The 20,852-nt window shown below is 42.1% G+C and overlaps 1 protein-coding gene across 1 annotated transcript in view; it reads right to left on the minus strand.

The window, feature by feature from the left end:
• The window catches only part of LOC146338590 (phosphatidylinositol-binding clathrin assembly protein-like), a 60,972-nt gene that overhangs the window by 23,125 nt on the left and 16,995 nt on the right, over positions 1–20,852 (minus strand). The window contains exons 2-9 of the mRNA XM_084814103.1: positions 17,418–17,560; positions 14,540–14,615; positions 10,567–10,669; positions 9,733–9,826; positions 9,497–9,608; positions 6,789–6,895; positions 6,277–6,318; positions 1,475–1,560 (exon numbers count right to left, since the gene is read on the minus strand). Of these exons, the coding sequence (XP_084670229.1) occupies positions 1,475–1,560; positions 6,277–6,318; positions 6,789–6,895; positions 9,497–9,608; positions 9,733–9,826; positions 10,567–10,669; positions 14,540–14,615; positions 17,418–17,560 (763 nt within the window). The remainder of the gene's footprint in view (positions 1–1,474; positions 1,561–6,276; positions 6,319–6,788; positions 6,896–9,496; positions 9,609–9,732; positions 9,827–10,566; positions 10,670–14,539; positions 14,616–17,417; positions 17,561–20,852) is intronic.

Genomic DNA, 20,852 nt, shown 5'->3' on the forward strand with positions numbered 1-20,852 from the left:
ACACACACACACTTAACATCTTTCAGCCTGAAGAAACCCTCAAGTATCATCTAGGTATTTTCTTAGGAAGGGGGAGGTAGAAGAAATTCAAACCACACAACTTTAAACATGGCTAAGATAGGAGACAGAGAGGCATTAACCACCCAGAGAGCTTCAGCTATTGGGCAGTATAGACATGTAATAAATTAATTAAAATAAAATAAAATAAAACAAGTAAGTTTACAATCCTATGCATACTTATCTGGGAAGAAGTCCCATTCAATGGCGAGGGGCTTAATCCAAGTAAAATTGCACAGGATCACGTTGTACGTGTGGGAAAACATGTTATCTCAAAGTATCTATGTTTACAGCAGACGCTGCACTTATTCATAAGCCTAGGGAGGTAGTGGGCTCTCCCACACTGGAGGTATTCAAGACGAGGCTGGACAGCCATCTGTCAGGGTTGCTCTGACTTAGATTCCTGCATTGAGCAGGGGGTTGGACTCGATGGCCTTGTAGGCCTCTTCCAACCCTACTATGCTATGATTCTATGAAAAAACCCGGACAATTATTGGGAAGAGGGCGAAAGAAGAAACAGGCCATTTATTTATTTACAACATCTGTATGCCATCCTATAACATAAAGTTCTCAGCGTGGCAATTGTGGGGAAAATAAGTTTCATGTCAAAGAAAACATTCATGACTGGGTTAGACAGAACTTCTACTAGAAACTCCCCCTGACATGATTTGACCCACCAGACTGATCTGGGAGGGTAATCCAGCACTCAGACCAAAGAACGGTCTTCGCTGCTGTACCAGATCCAGCTTGACTGATCACTCAAAATCAACCCAAATAAAGATTTTTAGAGTGCCTCCAAATAATGGGACAGATCTCAAAAGGCAGGGCAATTCCACACATGCTGAAGCTTTCTAGAAGGCAATGCGCACACACATGAGCATCTTAGCAACCAGATATTATTAATAAAACATTCAAATGGCAATTTGTTGAGGAATGCATGAAGGATTTCTGGGGAGGGGAGATGAGGTGGAGCATTCCTTTTCCCACCCCAGCCTCTACTCCACACTGCTCCCCTCCCCTCCCCTCCCTTAACGGCAGAGGAGAGCAGCGGATGCTTTGGGACTGCGGCTAATTTTGTAATTCAATACATCTTCCACTCAAGTTGAATAGTCTGCTTTGCACTGGTGCGTGGAGCCATTGCCCTCTTTGGCAGCAACACCATTTCTGTCTGCCATATGGACGGGGCAACGCTGGGATTAAGCATCCGGCTATAGGGCTTACCATTCAAGAATAGTATGTTGCTAGCCACCTTCAGTGGCAAAGTTTGGCAGAAAGGCAAGATATACATTTAATTAAATAAATGAATGAAGACGTTCTGTCAAAGTACAAAAACACAAGCCTATAAAAGAAATGGGAACGCCCCACCCTCTAATAGGACAAGAATCGACACTCAGATTGTAATCAACCTGGCAATTACCTGCTGGCAGCCGAAAGTTCCTTTGTCTTCTTTCCTTCTAGAGAAGCCAGATGCTGTTCCAGTGCTTCAAGCAGACTGCTGGGAGCCTAAAGTTAAAATTCTCATCAAATGTATGTTCAATGATAAACTGCTTTTTCACATTTTTCTGCTCTGAATGCCAAAGAGATCACTTCTAATCTAAGACCTCAGAGCAAGATGCTCACAAAGAGAGGGGGAATAATGGCCTCAAAGCCTCCATTTCCACTTCTCACCACAATTTAGCAGCTGCTGCCTCTCCCACTTCCAAAAGCCACCAGGGAAAGATGCCAAATATGGTCTTACATGCTACAGGAAGCAAGAAAACACCAGCTACATAGGATGCTGCCTTATATCAGGTCACACTACGGGTCCATCAAACCCAGCACTGCTTACTCTCAGTGGCAGCAGATCTCCAGGATCCCAGAGGCCATTCATATCACCTGCTACAGGATCCTTTTTAACTGGCGATGTGAAGGAGTCAACCTGGGACCTTCGACATGCAAAGCATTGCTCTGCCACTAAGCTATAGCCCCTCCCTCAGTTCCTTCTTAATTCAGACAGAAGGTTTGTTAATCGTTTCTGCCACCATCTTCCAGATGAGATGTTTTCAGGAACTACTGCAGAAAAACGTGGAGTTCCTCAATGAGGAAAATCAGCAATGGCATACAAACTCTCCTGAAAGACAGTGTTCCCACTGCTACTGAGCTGCTGTGCAGTTGCAGAAAGTATTGCTTTTGACTGGCCTTGTTGGCCAACCCAAACATTGTCGTCACCCGCCACCCCCTCCTCCAGCAAAGGGAGCAAGGCAGCCTGGGGTCATGCTGCTTCCAAGTGCCCCGAGCCCCTTCAAAAAGCAGCGCTAAACACTCATCCAGTGGTCTTTTCCAAGGGAAGGGCCAGCTGGAAGAGTGCCAGGCTGGGTGCCTTCCAAGCAGCAGAGTCCAACCCTCCCCAGAGTAGAAAAGAGCTGCAGGGCTTTTTTTGTCTTTTAGTTCAGCCCTGCATGGTCCAGGCACTCCAGGGGCCTAGGCGATGCAGCTGCCTACGGACACCCAGCCTTCCTCCCAACTTTGGGGCTAGGGAGTTGGCAGGGATCATCACACAACTACCACTTGTGCACCACCACCACCCATGGGAGTAAGGCTGGCTGTTCGTCATGCTCACGGGAGGACAGCACCACACTCACCACGGCAAATGGAACTGTTGAGGTGTGGTGGTGGTGTAGGGCTCACATGGAACTGACATGGGCTGGTCAGCTCTCCATGTGAACCCCAGAATCTTATGCAAAGATTCCTCAAACATGATGCTGAGAAAAGGGCTCCCTAAAAGTAGAACATCTGAAAACGCAGGCTCAGTCTAGAGTACAATTTAGCCCTGCCAATCCCATAGTGAAGTTTTCCCTTTATTATGTTGATATATCTATTCCTCAATTAAATATTGCTTACATCTATTTGTAAAAAGGAACATCAGCCCACAGTTCATTAACTTCTACAGCACAGGAAACGACAAAAGAATCAGAAGATATGATGTGTGCAGCAAAAGAATATCAAATTCATAAAAAATAATGTTCGAATTTCACAAGCTGTCTGGTTGGCATGTCATTTTACAGGATGCCCTCTCTCATATGTACAGGTATTACATTCCCCCCAAAAAGGGTACATGCAGGCATTTTCCAGAAAAAAACTGGCTACTTTGATTGGCCAGTTTAAGTTCTTGGGTTGGGGGGTGAGGGGGCTCTGAAGGTCTGCCAAGCTCCTAGCAAGGGATCAAATTGGGCAACCAAGGTCAAAAGAAAAAGCAACTAGTTTGATCTCTAAGCATTAGAGGTAAAGTGAAGACAAGCAACTGAGTTGTCAAGGTCACACTGACTCTGAATATGGGAACAAAGACTTAAGAAAGAAGGGGACATACAAAAGAAAAATACTGACAAAAACCAAATCTGCACATAATAGGAAGACACCTGTATGCTTGCCTTTGTCTTACTGACAGTATATGGGAGGTGGTTAAAATGTTATCTACCTAAGTTGAGTGAAGCTGGGTTTGGACTTTTCTGCCATTGCCCACAGATGAAAGCCACCACACCAAGCAAGCCCTACCTCACAGGGTTGCTGGAAGGATAAAATTCCATGAATGCCAGTGTGACTTCCTCGAAAAAAGAGCAGGATAATGGAGTTATGAAGAAAAATGAACAAAGGTGTTCAAATAAGAGAAGACTGATATAGTAGTGAAATTATGTATTGTTAACACTTTCCAATCAATCCTTTCAAAATACTATAACTAGTTAATGTTAAAGAAAGAACAAGAAAAAAGAGTTAAGCCGAGCTTCTCAGGAATATGTTAAAGCCAGAACCAATACACCGACAATAGATAACCAAGACCTCACAGAGGGCTTTAAGGCTATAACAGAAATCCCAGTATCCCAATGATAGTAGTCTGTACTTGTGATGAAAAAGCAAACAAGGAGGAAAGATTTGAAAGGCATATTTTATAGTTAGTAAAACAAATAAATGATGGAACACTTGAAGATATCGACTAGATTTCAATGTTTAACATACTCCAGTTACACTTTCTAAGATGGGAAGCACACCTCAACCAAAAAATAAGAGACAACAGAAAATACATTTATACATTATGAAGTCAAAGGAGGATGAGCTTTGGGTGAATGAGCATACTGATAAGCCAAGAAGTATACTGGTAAGCTCTCACAGAGCTCTACTTTGCAAGACCTATTCCAAAGGCATTAGATGTTATATTAATGAAGTTTCCTCTCACATACACCACTGTGGCCTTGATTTACATGATGTGTCATGTTAACGGCTTGAAAGAGAGCCAATACAGCATCAGTTAAGCACCATATTGAATTAGTTTAAACAGAGACCATTGGAGCCAAGCTACGTTAACTGTACTTAATCTGGATCAAACAAACCGAAGGTTACCCAAACACTTGTATTTTTATTTCCTTTCTCCATGTTTTGCTTTAAAATCTACATTGTTCTTTCCCTTCCATATCCTGCATTATACAAATGGCACTCCAGACCAACATTCCAGTCGTACAATACAACTGTTCCCAGTTCATCTGGGTTAAGGTTCAATGTATGCAGAAGTCTTAAGGAATGACTTCACTGGAGGGTTAATATTAGGATCAAGAATCTCAGCTTTTACTAAAAATGCCCCCAAACAAAAATCTCAAAAAAGAAACTATTTAGGATCAAGAATCTCAGCTTTTACTAAAAATGCCCCCAAACAAAAATCTCAAAAAAGAAACTATTCTGGTGGCATGCAGCCCAAAGAACTACCCTTGTCTCTACCAGGCACCCCAATCTGCAGCACAGACAAGGAGCCTGCATTTTTGACAATGCGATCTACAGGTAGTGAGGACTGTCTGGTTCCTCTAGGTGAGTCGAGCAGAGAAGGAAGAGAGCTAAGCAGCTGCAGAGGCTAGGAGATGCAGTGATATGATGGGGTCAGAAAGGGTGATATGGGCAAAAGGGTATAAGAGGCTAAGCATAGGTGGGGTAAGAAAAGAAACAAAAGAGGCTGGAACAGTGCAAGAACACAGAGAGAGAGAGAGAGAGAGAGAGAGAGAGAGAGAGAGAGGCACAAATTAGAGGGATCTACCGAGGCATTTATGGAATGGTCTGCAACATATGAATGTTCTGTGCTGGCTAGCAAGAAAGATTTTTCACTCTATTTTGTTGTTCTAGATCTATCAGTTCATATGAACATACAAAGCTGCCTTACACCAACTCAGAACATTGTTCTATGTATCTATCCATCCCAGTATTGTCTACATTGACTACCAATGGCTCTCCAATAACTCAGATCCTTCCTAGCCCTGTTAACAAGATCTATAACTGGAGATTCCTGGGGACTGAATGTGGGACCTGCTCCATGCAAAACATGTGCTCTGCTACTGAGCTTTATGGCTGCAAATACCCCAAACCTTTATGGCTTTAAATACACTTTTGCATTCTGGGCCCGATGTATCAGCACCAGTAAACCTCACAGAATTGCATGTAGTTTTTATAACCAACAAATCAGGCTTCAAAGAACAACTGTGGAAGTACCCATTTATGACTTCTCCTTTGAACAGCTGATTCCTGCCCCTGCCAGTGCCCAAAGCAAAATCCCTTGATAACATAGGAACATAGGAAGCTGCCTTATATCTATCTAGACCAGTACTATCTACTCAAACTGGTGGTGGCTCTCTCAGGCAGAGGTCTTTCCCATCACCAGCCAGCTGAACTTTTTTAACTGAAGAAACCAGGGATTGAACCTGTAACTTTTTGCATGCCAAGCATGTGCTCTACCACTGAGCTGTAGTCCCTTTCTAAGGGGTGGTGGTGGTTTGAGAAATAAGCCCTTTTGAGCATGTGAAAGAAGTCATACAGTCCTTTATGCCCTGGGTGATTAAACTGGGGAAAAGGATGGTTATTTGAATGGAGGAATTCTTATGTCTTGACATGGTACACTATGTGTTTCAGTGGAAGAACCTTGTGGTGGTAGTGGTGGTGGATTTAAAAATAAACCTCCAAAGTCTTTAGTAATAATATTCTCCAAAACAGCCCAGGGAAAAATGAAAGACTACTTAAAAAAATCTTGTTATTGATCAAACACACTACTTATGCAAACAAAACAGGTCACAGGAAAAATGATATGTATTTCCATATATAACATATATGGAAGAGAATGACTTCTCAGAATGTATAGAATGGAATACTAACTGTTAAAAATCACAAAGGGACAAAGGACTTGGGTTAAATTAATATGAAATGTACACTGACCTGAGTAAGATCTGGAATGTCACCCTGATCAATTCCAACTTGCTGGGTTCACAAAAAAGGGAAAAAAATGTACATTACTACATGCAGTGGCAATGAAAAGAAAGAACTGTGGATCTGAATGTCTACATAAAAGCTAAGGGATCAGGGAGGCCATGGAGAGCTTTCTGAACTGGTACAACTCTAAATGCTGAATTTCATATGGAGATTCTGCAAGATATTTTTTATGTAGCGTTGACCTATTTAAAATACCAGAAATAGCCATAAATGGCTTGTCAGAACTTTGACACTATTTGGAAAAGGCACATTCAGTAAATACTTTTTAAAAAGCTTTGTTTAACACAGACAATAGAAACTTTAAATGTACACAGTTTTTGTGATGTTTACATTCAACAATCATGCAACAACTATGTTTGCAGGAAATTCTGAGGTGAGAATTGCAACCATATGCACTTATTACTGTACCAGTACAGAGAGCTAAATGAAATACTACTGATGCTACCGGGTTTATTTACCTCTGCCACTTTGAGGAATTCTGACAATTTGGTCATTCTGGCTAAGAACTTTTTGTAAATATCCAGACCTTCTTTGCACTGGTTCTTCTTCATATCAAAATACTTTTCTGAAGCATAAATTCAAAGAAAAAAACATTTGTAAATAAAAGACCATAACATCATATTTAAAAACTGGAGTGTTGGAAAGATAATTGCAAGGAAGAAGTTTATGTCAGGGTAAAACAAAAGTCTGATATATATTTTACTTCTTAAGTCAACAAAGACTTCCTGGATGTCTATAAACCTGCAATTTGTGCATTACATTTTAATGTTTAGCCATCTGCAAATGTAATCAACCTTTGGGAACTTAGGAAAGCAAGACATAACATTATTTCCAAGAAACAAATTTGTTCAGTCACTAGTAGATGAACAAGATGCCCTCCGTATTCAAAATTTTAAAACGGTCAATTATTTCTCTCATACCAACATTTTCTGTAGTTTACAAATGTAAAAACGTGAAGTGTAAAAATGTTAAAAGCAATCGAATCACCTGATCCAGCAATCGCAGACTACTGCTGTGTGCAAGGAGAAAACTGAGCTGATCCATAGAGAATAAAGGTGTTGGATCCTGCATAACAATCATAAGAACCAGTGCAGATTGGGAGGTGGTCTGTTACGTGCCCATGCTGTCAACAGATAATGGCTATCTGCTTCTGTATCTGTATAACGTCTGTATACCGTATCCAAAACAGTCGTGTAGTTGTGCGATCTCTGAATCAAACCTAATATTCTAAGGGCAATTAAGGCCCAGTCTTTCAGCAATTCTTTGAACACAGCCAACCTCCCTCAATCAGTGGGATTTTTTAGATGAGCATGTACTTTATGCTGTAATTCTAATACAGACATATGTAGAAGCAAGTTCTATTTAAGTCCCAAGGATTTCAATGGGATGTGTTTATCATCAAGGTGCTAGAACCAAAATCGGAGCCATGAGCTTCTACTGGAACCATTAACCAACTGTATCAGTTTTCAATACTTTTGTGACCAGTGTGTAAGCAGTCACTTCCTGGTCACCTAGAATGAGTAAAATTTGCTTATGGGTGACCAAATTGCCTGCAGGTGGGAAGCTTTACAGAAGTTAGGTTTTACTCCTTTTAAGCTACAAATTAAGAATAGTGGCAAAATAAAGTCTTAATAAGACTAAGAGCTGGTAACATTAATCCAGCAATACGCATGACTACTTTATTATACTGTTGATCATACAAACCAACACTTTGGGATACTGTCCAAAAGGAGGGTATAAGGCTAGACATAAATATTAAAAGCATACTTTTAAGTAGTGTTTGATTTATTTCTTAACCTGTATTATTTATTTATTGCATTTCTATAATGCCCAATAGCTAAAGCTCTCTGGGCAGTTTAGCAGTAGTAGCATTTAGCAGACCGCTAAAAACAGAAGGGGGCATTGCCCCATTGACTCAACCAGATGAAAAATTGATTCAATTGGAGGCAAGTATCTTCCATTTCCATTAATTCAATTGCTTAGCATTTACCCTTTGAAGATGTCACTTACTGCTTTACACTTTACTTGGCAGCAGTTGCAGCCAAGACAAAGAAATAAATCCACCAATATTAGTTTAGTTTATTCCCAAAGAGCCTTCACAGGAGCCTCACTGACAGAAACAGGGGCTGCACGGCAATGCCAGATGGATCACTGAAGGTCAGCTATAAAGATACTCCCACAGCTATGGATGAACACAAATATCTAACCCAACTATTGTTACTGTGAGCTTCAGAAGAGGGCTATGAGGTTCTGAAGTTTACTGGACATACATCAAATGTGTTTGGGTTTAGAACACTGTAAGAACCCAACTAACAGGGCAAACAAGTTGTACTAACAACCAAGCTTCCATATCTTCCAAACAATCAGAACCTTACTGTGTAAAGCTACCCAAGTCTTAATTTCACCAAACGTAATGAAAATAGATATAAAGCACATTCTGAACATAAGTATCTACTACTGCTGTCATTGTCTCTACGTTTTATCTACCTATGTATCTCTGTCAAGTCGAAGCTAATTTGGGACAATATTTTAGGCACTTAATATGATCACAAACGGAGTACGTTACTAAAACACAGAACATGTTGATATTTTTAAACAAGTGTCTTTGCCAATTTATCCCCATTTTTAAAGAAGCTTTGCCCATTTATCCCCACCCCATCAGATAAATTCAAGAAAAGAAAAGACAGTAAAGACATTGCAGCTTCAGTCGATTGAAATGTGTCTCTCCTGGACGCTGGCTTAGCTGTTGAATTGTTCTGGAATGTTTATGAACATTCCAGCTGGACAGTAGTGTAAAAATAATTTTTAAAAAGATTTCTGGCACACAAGGGCTAGAGACAGAAGGGCCTGTGTACTGCTGGTGGAAAGGACTGCAACAAAGAGAGGAGGCAGGACTATCAAAGTGTTGGTCAACAGAGAGAGAGAGAGAGAGAGAGAGAGAGAGAGAGAGGGAGGGAGGGAGAGAGAGAGAGAGAGAGAGAGAGAGAAAGGGGGGAGGGAGGGTAGAGACTGAAGGGGGTGGGGAGAACAAACAAACAGGAGAGAGTATGAGGAAGCGAAGGGGGAATGGACACAGAAGATATTACACCCAAAACCACATCCACATATTTACATAAGTCTCCACTTTGTAAATGTTCAACCGATTTTCATTTATTGTTTCACATACCTAACAGGTTAATAATCCCCTCATTATAGGCTGCAAAAAGCCTAATGGAATCTTTAAAGAGGAGCATGAAGGCAGCATTTATTACACCATTCGTTAGTTCATTTGGGTTTGCCTGTGTAGAAAGCAGAGAGATTTTTAGCAGTTAAAGAAGCAGGGAGTGAAATCACAACATATTTCTTCCCCCTCCAGAAACCAAACAGTGGATTATAGCAACAGAGGACAATTCCAGAGCTTACATCAAAATCAAGAAGTGCATCAAGTTGATTCTGGATAATTGGAAGGGTTTTCAGAAGTTTCTCAGTATTCATTGTTCTCATCACACCATCAATCCTTCAAAGACACAATGGAAAATAAATCAGAAGTATACAAGCATAGAGTGCAGCACTATAGATTCAATCAGGGGTGGGCAACTTCAGAAGGTGCAGAGGCCGTTTTTGTTGCACATGCCCCCTGCGGGTGCCAAAACAGGAGGGGGAGCAATTTTTTAAAAAAGTAAAAATAAAAACAAAATGGCATCTAGAGCTGCTATGGAGGCTGCATAACAGCTCCAGCAGTCATTTGTTTTTGCAATTTTTAAAAATTAACATTGGGGGGAGGTGTCCCTGAATTTCGGGGGTTGGCAGAAGCCACACTGGGGGGCTGCATGTTGCCCATAGACTAGAACAAATGAAGGCCATGGTCCCCTGCACACTTGCATGGAAGTAAGAGTAAGTCCATCAATGAGATCAATATGCACAGAAAAGTATTTTTCAAAACTGTGATTAGCTTATGCAATTCCATTAAGGAATCCCCTAACAGATTTTAATCTCCTAAAGGATTTTAACTTCTGCTAGCATGTTATGCACCATGTTTCAGTAGGTACAATGCCATCAACCACATTATGTGATCAAATTCCAAATTAACAGAACAAGGTATTTCAAATTCTGCATTCAAACATGGATATTTTTCTTCCTTTCTTGCTGCAAATTTCCTTAAGACTGCACTCTGTTCTGATAATTAGTTCAATCAAGCATTTTGATGGTCATCCAGCCATTAGAACAGAACAGTGAGAAAACATGTGGAATGCTTACCCTCTTTTCATTTTGGTGAAATCAACTGCTACAAGTCTATAAGAAAGTGCTTTTTCATTCAAGTATCTGCTGTATCGTCTGATGAAGGTGGACATATCGTAGCCTGGGAATAATAAAAAAAAGCAATTAGACATTTCATTCTTCTGGTCCTCTTACCACTTTTTTATTTTAGTGTAAATTGTGCTCCAAATTAATTCTAGTTCCCTGGATGCCACTTTCCCATCTTTTCCATTATTACACATATTTGAAGCTAGTGACGTAACTATCATGCTTCCAAGCATTAGCAAATTAGGTGAGGTTTCTTTGGTGACATTGTTTCATTAAGGGTGCAATCCTATGCATGCTTAGACAGAAAAAGTCCTACAACACTCAGCATTCCCAAGCCAGCCAGCTTTATCACAGCTTTTGCTTAAAAATAAGTTGACGTAGTTTATTTTACACTGGCTTCTCCAAATATTTATCAGCAATTAATTGATATTTTATCAACTGGAATTGTCAAAACCATTTTAGAAAAGTGGATAAAATTTCAATCCAATTTTTAAAATTGGACTTTATTATTTTTTAAACTGTTTTAAAAAACTGGTTTAATACATTCAAATTTAACACAAACATGTTAAAATCTACATGTTTATCTTCAAAGTGAACCCTGAACAAACAGAACAGCAGCCTTTAAATCAAGGATGGGGAGCCTCCAGCCCGCAGGCCAAATTTAGACTACCAGGCCATCCCATCCAGTCCGGAGGGAACATAAGAGCCCTGCTGGATCAGACCAAGGATCCATCTAGTCCAGCATTCTTCTCACACAGTGGCCAACCAGCCGTTGACCAGGAACCCACAAGTAGGACGTGAGCACAACAGCACTCTCCCACCCATGTTCCCCAGCAACTGGTGTACACAGGCTCACTGCCTCTGATGCTGGAGGTAGCGCATAGCCATCAGGACTAGTAGCCATTAATAGCCTTTTCCTCCAGGAATTTGTCCACCCCCGTTTTAAAGCCATCCAAATTGGTGGCCATCGCTATGTCGTGTGGTAGCGAATTCCATAGTTTAACTATGCACTGCATGAAGAAGGACTTCCTTTTATCCTGAATCTCCCACCGATCAACTTCAAGGGATGACCCTGGGTTCTAGTATTTTGAGAGAGGGAGAAAAATGTCTCCCTATCCACATTCTCCACACCATGCATAATTTTGTACACCTCTATCATGTCTCCTCTTAGCCTCCTTTTTCCAAACTAAACAAACCCAGCTGTTGTAACCTTCCCTCATTGGTAAGATGCTCCAGCCACTTGATCATTTTAGTTCCCCTTCACTACAGTTTTTCTAGCTCTACAATATCCTTTTCTTAAGGTATGATGACCAGAACTGTACACAGTATTCTAAGTGTGGTCGCACCATAGATTTGTAAAAAGGCAGGATGATATTCACAGTTTTATTCTCAATTCCCTTCCGTTAACTATGCCTAACATGGAGTTTGCCTTTTTACAGCAACAACACTCTGGGTTGACATTTTCAATGCGCTGCCACCACAATTCCAAGATCTCTTTCTTGGTCGGTTGCTGCTATCTCAGATCCCATCACCTTATAGCTGAAGTTGGGATTTTTTGCTGCAATGTACATCACTTCACACTTGCTTACGTTGAACTACATTTGCCATTTGGATGCCTATTCTCCCAGTTTGGAGAGATCCTTTTGGAGCTCCTCACAATCCCTTTTTGTTTAAACCACCCTTAATAATTTGGTGTCATCAGAAACTTGGCCATTTCACTGCTCACTCCTAATTCCAGATCAAAGGAATTAGGCCATGTCCTCCTCCCCAAAGGCCAACCCCTCAAAGTAGGGAGAGAGGGCAGAAGAGTGACTGAGTTGCAGCCTCAAGGAGTGCTCTTCATGGCTGAAGCTCAGTCGGTTTTTCTCCCTCCTTGCCTTCCCCAGCCAAGGAAGAGGACAGGTTACTGAAGCCAGTGCGTAATTCAGCTGCCACCTCCAGGAACAGCTCCTTGAGGCACCCACTGCTCATCATCCCAATCAAGACAGCAAAAGGCAAACATAGCCAATGCATAAGTCAGCTGGCACCTCTATATAAGACGGGGTGCAGAACCTCCAGCCCACAGTCTGGATACAGCCCACAGGGCACCTCAATCTGGCCCGCAGAGCCTCCTGGGGGTGGGGTTCAGATTCTAAGCCCCACCCCCTAGAGAAATTCCTTTGGAGAGCATCCCTGCTGTTATCTCTGATATCAGATCACAGGTAACAGTGGGGATATCCCTCCTGGAGTACAGCACTCAGGGGCAACCCAGTGGGGAAGTTGGGTGGCAGAACTTGGCCCAAACAGGATGAGCAACCACTCTCCCAGTGCAGGGCCAAGTAGCTTCATGCAGCACCCAGCATCCAGAGGCGCTGGGCAAAGACAGGGACTTGGCTGGCACCAGGACAAACAGCTCCTCCCAGCACTAGCCAAGTCCATTTCTCCATGCTGGGAGGATGAACGGAACTCCATGCCTCTCTCAGCACAAAGGAAAATGGGGATGGGGATGACATCGGGTGTATGCTTCATATGATCATTCGAGTCTTCATAAACCATGGTTCATGGTTTGTGAAGTCATGAACAAGCAATGGAACTGAGTGCTCCTCTCATCACTCCTCAAACCTGGCCGCAAAACACATCGTGGCTTCACAAATCACGGTTTATGAAACCTCGAACAATTATCTGAAAGCCCATTCATGTGGGCTTTCTACTCAACTCAGCAACTATCAAGTCATCACAAGCTGCTACAATCCAGGAAAGGACATCCTGTATATCATCAGGATCATCCACAGAACCTGAGTACTTCTGTAATCTTATGTTATGCCCACAATCTACCTGAACTCTGCAATGTGTTTAGTTCTCAAATTATGAATACTAAGGCCTCTAGGCAACCAAAAAGCATGGAGATTTATCTTCCATCTAATTGAGAAGTAACATTTTTCCCAGTAACTACCAGCCTTCCTTTCTGGAAAGTTCTGGACACTTACAGACTGATTTTATCTGTGTTTACCTGGGAGTAAGTCTTGCCTTGTTCCAGCATGGCTTACTTCTAAATAAGTGTGCATAGGATAACAACCTCAAGCCTTTAATTAAGTAATCTTGCTTAGTAACCTTGAACATGTAGAGAGAGAACAAAACAGAAATGCATCTTGTCTCTAAGCAGACGTAACTCTGTAATGGATGTTGGCTGCATGATGAAAGATTTTAGATTATGTTCCTAGTTAGTATTATTTATTTTTAAAAATTCTATCACCAAAAGTGATTCCATGGCAGTTTGCATCAAGTTATAAAAACAATACAATGAAACAGAAAAATTAGACAGAGTGTAACAGTTGCACTGCAAACAAATATTGTTGTAGGAACTAACTAGTATGCATGCTCGTTCAGGAAACATGAATTTCAAAATGAGAAACTTGATTTAAATCAATGGTTTAAAAATCTCCCCACCCTTTTTGCAAGACTCAGGTCATGTTCTCAATAGCACTGTAAGACTGCACCCCCTAGACACGTTTAGTTTGGCATATGTTCCATTTAATTCAGTGGGATGTACTTCCAAACATACATACGTTGGATTAACCTACAAACCTACCAGATCTGAAGGATGAAAAGGCAGTGTACATCTGAATGCAAATATAATTATTTCCTTACCACAGGGGTGGGCAATGTGGCTTTCCAGATATTCTAGCCTACAACTCTCCTCACCACTGCCAATGTTGTCCAGGGCTGATTGGCGTTATAGGCCAAAACATCTGGAGGGCCACAAGCTGCCCACCCCTACCTTAGTACTTCAAATAATTAAAGAGCATGGCAAGTTCAACACAATACGGAGCGGCTTAACAGACTCATTTAATGTGGCTGAATTCCAAACATAACTTTTGTCCATTAAAAAAAATGCAAATTGTAACTTGCCTCGAAGAAGAGGAAGAAGAAGAAGAAGATTCCTTACCCTGCATGGCACTTTTATCCAGATAGTTGTTGAGATTAAACAATGTATTTCGAGATGCCAAGTACTGGATAAAGCGCTGTTGGTAAAAAGAATCAGATTTGAGATTACTTCAAATGAGATTACTTTTTTTCCCTCACAGACATAACCGTATTAGGGAAACTAATTCCCAAGCAACTTTGTAAGTGACATATAAAATGATCAAGAAAAGCCCAATACTAAGACAACCAACTTAGATCTACAAACAGATATTACTTTGCAGTCATTGCCCAAGAGCCAAAAATGGAACTGAGTTATGCAACAGAGTACAATGGGTAGCACAGTCTGCAGCCACCCTGTTTTTCAAACTCTGGTGTGGAGAAAAAGAAAATGACAGCCAAATTGGTTAAACCGTTGCTTACAACTCATTTTGTACGGACCTCATCACATCATGGTTATGAAAAATGCACACACTATCCTGCAGCTATTTCCAGTGATACAAAAGTAAAGTCTCTAAAGTCTCTTCAAGGAAATGTAGGCAAATAATCCCTCCTCCTGTCACCTCCAATGCTCATATCTGCTGTAAGGCAACATGACTAAGGAACTATTCACTCAGTGTCCCCTGGGATTCTTACAGCACAGCAGTGAGACAGAGAATGAACTTTCAGGTTGCATACTCTCATCTCCACTCCTCCCAGTTTTTCCTCACAACTGATACAACTTACAGACCATACTAAAGTGGTCTGAAGTTTCTTTGAGTGCAGGATCTCCCCTGATACCCTGAACACACTATAAAACAAGTTCTATCCTGTTTTTCAATTTATTTATTTATTTATTTATTTATTATTAAATTTATTAATCGCCCATCTGGCTGGTCACCCAGCCACTCTGGGCGATGTACAACATACAATAAAAACAGTTTAAAACAATAAAATTCTACAATAAAAACATTTTCTAAAATACCCTAACCCACCCCAAATGCCTGCCTGAACAACAATGTTTTTAATGCATGACGGAAGCCCATTAAAGAGGGGGCATGATGGAGTTCCCTAGGGAGGGAGTTCCACAGAGTGGGGGCCACCACAGAGAAGGCCCTCTCCCTCGTCCCCACCAGTCTAGCTGTCCTGGCTGATGGGACAGAGAGAAGGCCATCCGAGGCTGATCTTGTTAAGCGGCCTGTCTGGTGTTGCTGGAGGTGCTCCTTAAGATAGGCTGGGCCGGAACCATATAGGGTTTTAAAGGTCAAAACCAACACCTTGAATTTGGCCCGGAAAACAACTGGTAACCAGTGCAACTCCTTCAGCACTGGAGTGATGTGATCTCGCCGACGGCTGCCTTTAATCAGGCGAGCCACCGCGTTCTGTACCAGCTGCAGTTTCCGAACCGTCTTCAAGGATAACCCCACGTAGAGCGCATTACAGTAGTCTAAACGAGAGGAGACCAGGGCATGTACTACCGATGGGAGCAGATGGTCGGGAAGGAAGGGGCGCAGCCGCCGTATCAGATGGAGTTGATACAGCGCTGTCCGGCTCACAGCTGACACCTGAGCCTCCATGGACAGCTGGGAGTCCAAAATGACCCCCAGGCTGCGGACCTGGTCTTTCAAGGGTAGCCGTACCCCATTCAACACCAGGTCAACATCCCCCAGCCTCCTCTTGTCTCCCACCAAAAGTACCTCGGTCTTGTCAGGGTTCAGCTTCAGCCTATTCCTCCCCATCCAGCCACTCACCATCTCCAGACATTTGGACAGGGATTCTACGGCACAAATTAAAAGTGGGATCCTCTCATGCACCTTGTAATTTATCCTCACAATAAGAGGAGTAGGGGCAGATCGGAGACCAAGTCCTGCTCCCACCATGAGTAGAATCTCAAGGCCTCAGTAATGAATGAACAAGCTCCAAGCACTTCCTCTAGAAATGATTCATATACAATTGTGCAAAAAGTCTGCTAACAGTGGAAAAGGCGATTATCTAACCCCAAAGTGTACAGGTAACTGTGCAATAATAATGGAGTGTGTATTAAGCTTATTTGGCTTCAGACTCCTGCAGGAATACTTCTAGTATACCCAACTTATGTCTGACACATGGGTATTATAACTGCTAGGTATGGAACTGAGCTCCTGTGCCTCTGAGTGTGGGGACAAATTTGGGCTGGCCAGTATCTCCTATGATAGTATAACAGTTATAAGCTGTATCAGGACCTCAGAATTGGCAATCCATTTACTACATTCACTAATTTAGCAATTTGGGTTTTTTTAAGGGGGGCAACTGCTAAGCTTAGAATGCAATTATGTGGGATTGCTGCCTGTTAGACAGAAGCCTCTGAGTTTGGAGACTTCTGAAAATCCTATGCTCTGCTGGACTGTTGCTGGCAAGGCAGCAACAGGACAGAGGCGACCTCACTTCCCGTTCCTCCTCCTCAAAAAACAACACACCTAGACCAGCCTCTGAGTGGGGTGGTTGAGGATGGGCGAAAGAGAAGCTATAAGGGTCTATGAATTGTGGCCTCTCCTCTCCCTTCCTTGCTCACTGGAACACCCCATTTGTGACCTCTACAAGGTCATCCAACATTCCTGTTGCGCCCTTGGAAAGCAGCCGGCACAGTTCTTTCTGTGATGGCTGTGAGGGGGTGTGGGGAGGGTTCTGACATTGTATACCCCCTCCCAATGCAGTAAAAGTGTCTGAGGGCCTTGGGAAGGGGACTACAGATATACCATAGGAATTCTCTCTTAAGTCTTACATGCAACTACTTGCTTTCTAATGAGACAGGCTGGCTATACAATTCATACTGGTGCTTTTGACTTATTCTATCACGCTGTCATTTCAGAGATCACCAGCGCTTCATTTGAATCCCTTCCTACCATTAAATGTATTACTCTGTTGCAAATGACTTGCTGCCTTACCTCATTTCCATACATCATGAGGTGGTGCGTTGTAATTAGAGCTTTGAAGACTACTACCCAGCTACTGTTTGCCGTCCTCTCAAAAAGCGTGTCTGCCAGCTGTGGAATATTCACATTCATCTCATTTGTGCACTGAATTAGATCTAAAAAACATAAGAAGAGACTTCAGTTAAAATAAAAGTGGAATTGTAACAGAAATAATAGGATACACACACACGTGGACGCATATCACACATGTAAGTATTTTGTAGGCATTATAAGTAAATGGGAAATATATTTATGAAGCTTCTTCAGAATTTGGCTTGCAAGTGCATCTCCCAGGTATTTTTCCTCCTCCGCCCAACCTTCTCCAAGTTTCACCCATTTTCTCTTTTGACAATACATAAGCACTCCAGTGGAGAACAGATTTATCAGTTAAACTCTCCAAAACAAGTCTCAAATACTGCCTTCCTAGTCCACATCCTTTACTATTAAGTTGCTTTTATTTGCCTTACCACTTAGCTTCTTTTTTTGATAAGGATAATACTGCAAGTTTACTGAAACCAATCTTCTCTCATCTGTGGCTAAGTTCAGCTCTGTACCTTTTCTGACATCCATTCTTTGGTTAAAAATAGGTCCATATAGCCACAGCAAATAATCCCACGACAGTATGAAGCATGGATGTAGGTGCTAAGGAGAGGGACATGCCACAAGAATAAGGGAAAATGAAGTATATGTCTTGAGGGAAATAAATGTATCCCCTAGCTAAAAAGACAGAATGCTATCTGGAGAAAGTAGCAGCCTAAAACAGTGAGGAGAGTTTGGGCGAAGACATAGATAGCAGCCTCCATCTTGTTTTACACTAGTCAGTCGGGTTTTTTAATCCATCGCTAATAAGGCTCTCCTCCAAAGCTCCACTTTCAGTCTATCTCACCAATTTCTCCTCGCCTGCTTAATGAAAGATTGGCAGAGCAAACACGCCTCAGGTAAATGTGATTCTCCCAAACAAAACAGACATAAAGAATGGGGATCACTTGGCGGCAACTTGCTTACACATTTCACACATTTCACACATTTGCAAAATGGAACCTTAGAGGCCGTACACTGCAAAAACTGTAGCCACGGTTTGTCATGAAGGACAAAGACAGAAGAAATGACGCATTTGGGGTTTTTTTTAAAAACGATGAAACGAGAACTCTAGCCACTACACCACACTGGACAGCCAGTGTGGTATAGTGGCTAGAATAATGGACTGGGAGTCAGGAGATCTGGGTTCTAGTCCCCACTCACTTGGCCACAGAAGCTCACTGGGTGACTCTGGGCAAGTCACAGACTCTCAGCCCAACCTACCTCACAGGGTTGTTGTTGTGAGGCTAAAATGGAGAGGAGGAGGGTTATGTATGCCGCCTTGGGTTCCTTAAGGAGGAAAAATGGTGGGATATAAATGTAATAAAACAAATGTAATTTTTATTTATTTATTATTAAATTTATTAATCGCCCATCTGGCTGGTCACCCAGCCACTCTGGGCGATGTACAGCGTACAACAAAACAGTTTAAAACAATAAAATTCTACAATAAAAACATTTTCTAAAATACCCTAACCCACCCCAAATGCCTACCTGAACAACCATGTTTTTAATGCACGACGGAAGCTCATTAAAGAGGGGGCATGGCGGAGTTCCCTAGGGAGGGAGTGCCACAGGGTGGTATTAGTAATAAATAATAAAAGGAGAAATAAGAGAAAAAACAGGAAAAGAGCAGTTCTCACCACTACTGTGAGCAAACACAATGTTCGCTTAATACGGATGAAGATCATATAGAGGCAACCAGCTAGGCGGTTGAAGGAGAACTGAGGGAACGGGCGAGACAACAGACAGTGGGGGAAGGGTTCCTGCAGAAAACATTCCTCACTTGGAAGATCCCTGAACGAGGCTCGGCGCAGACGCAGAGCCCATATGTGTGATGCACAGAGACCACAAAGAAGAACCAACGTATCTGGCCAAAAGGCAATGAGAAAGAAGGGGCTCGCCCCTTCCCACATCTCAAAGTGTGGATAAAAACTAGATTCTCAGGTGGTAGCAGGAGATCTTGCAAAAGGAGAAAGAACATTAGAGAACATAAGGGAAGCAGCTGCACAGGCTAGAAGGACCCATGCAAAGAAAAAGCACTGCTACAAATCTTCTACAAAAGGACCATGAGCAGTGCAGAACTGTTTACAATCTACCCAAGCGAATGTGAGCAGTAGCTCTTGGTACCCCTTGGACTGGCAACAAGGTTGCCTGGGGAGGCCAGTGGGCAGGTCAGAGAAATAGCAATGCCCTTTACCTATCATTAACACACACACACAGGTTTGTTTTACAAAAACAGTATGGTGCATATTATTATTTGGCCCTCTGTAATATTTAAACACTCACACAAAGCTTCAGAATCTTGATCAAGTTCTTTCAGTAGAAAACACAAACGTTTTAAAAACCTAAACCTTAACAAATTTATAGTAAGCTTCCTGACTCACCAAAATTGTATCTGCAGTGTAGCTCACCCAAATTAATCAGGAGTTTTTAGCTTTCCAAAAACATATTTATTGCCTAGTTGCTTAGCCTGATCAATGCCCTTCAAATGACGGGCACTTCAAAGTTAACAAGCCATCCCAGAAGCCTAAAACAGCCCGTCAGTTCTGGGTGCCTTGTTAACCACAGCAACAAGCCACCTTTGCCGAGTTCAAATGATATGAGCCGCACCAGCAAGGGTAATTATGAAAATGCTCTTGGTGTGTGACTGGTTTGCGTAGTGGAGGAAGTAAGTCACTGTGGCTATTTCCCCCTCTATGATTGTGCAAAGGGGCCCACTTTGTAGCAGTGCTTTAAGATCCTCCCAGGATTTGCCTGGCATGCTCCCTGTACACTATTATTTACATATAATAACTATGCCTTCCTTTGGGACTGAATCCATGTTTCTAGACTCAGAGCGTTCCTCTTTTCTTTACATTACCTTGCTTCCTTGTATATCCAGATGGTGCTTCACAGGGGGATAACGTTCTCATTGCTAAATTCAAACAACCTTCATTCCAGTGCTGTCACCCAAACTCAATGGCCATCTATCTGCCTGAGATAGTGGAGAGTTCTCCACTGAATGCGAAGCCACAGTACCTGGACTACGGGCTTTGGCGTGTCACTCAGAGATCCAGGGAGGCCTGAGCCTCATATTGGGAGTAAGTGGGGTGACAGTTAAGGATGGTTGGCTTTAAGCTCAGTGGTTTACCATTTCTGTGGCCAAGCTAAGCCCCAAGGGCTTCATGCTGCTATCAATCAATCAATCAATTATAAATGAATAAATAAATAACATTTCTTGGCCACCTTTCAGTGCAGAAGCCTTCCCAAGGTGGCTTACAGCAATAATATAAAAAGAGTTAAAATGTTAAAAGTGATAAAAACAATAAAAACAATGAAAGCAAACAA

Source organism: Heloderma suspectum, chromosome 9 (assembly GCF_057233095.1).
Source record: "Heloderma suspectum isolate Gila_16-S chromosome 9, 16-S_ref, whole genome shotgun sequence".
NCBI lineage: Eukaryota > Metazoa > Chordata > Lepidosauria > Squamata > Helodermatidae > Heloderma > Heloderma suspectum.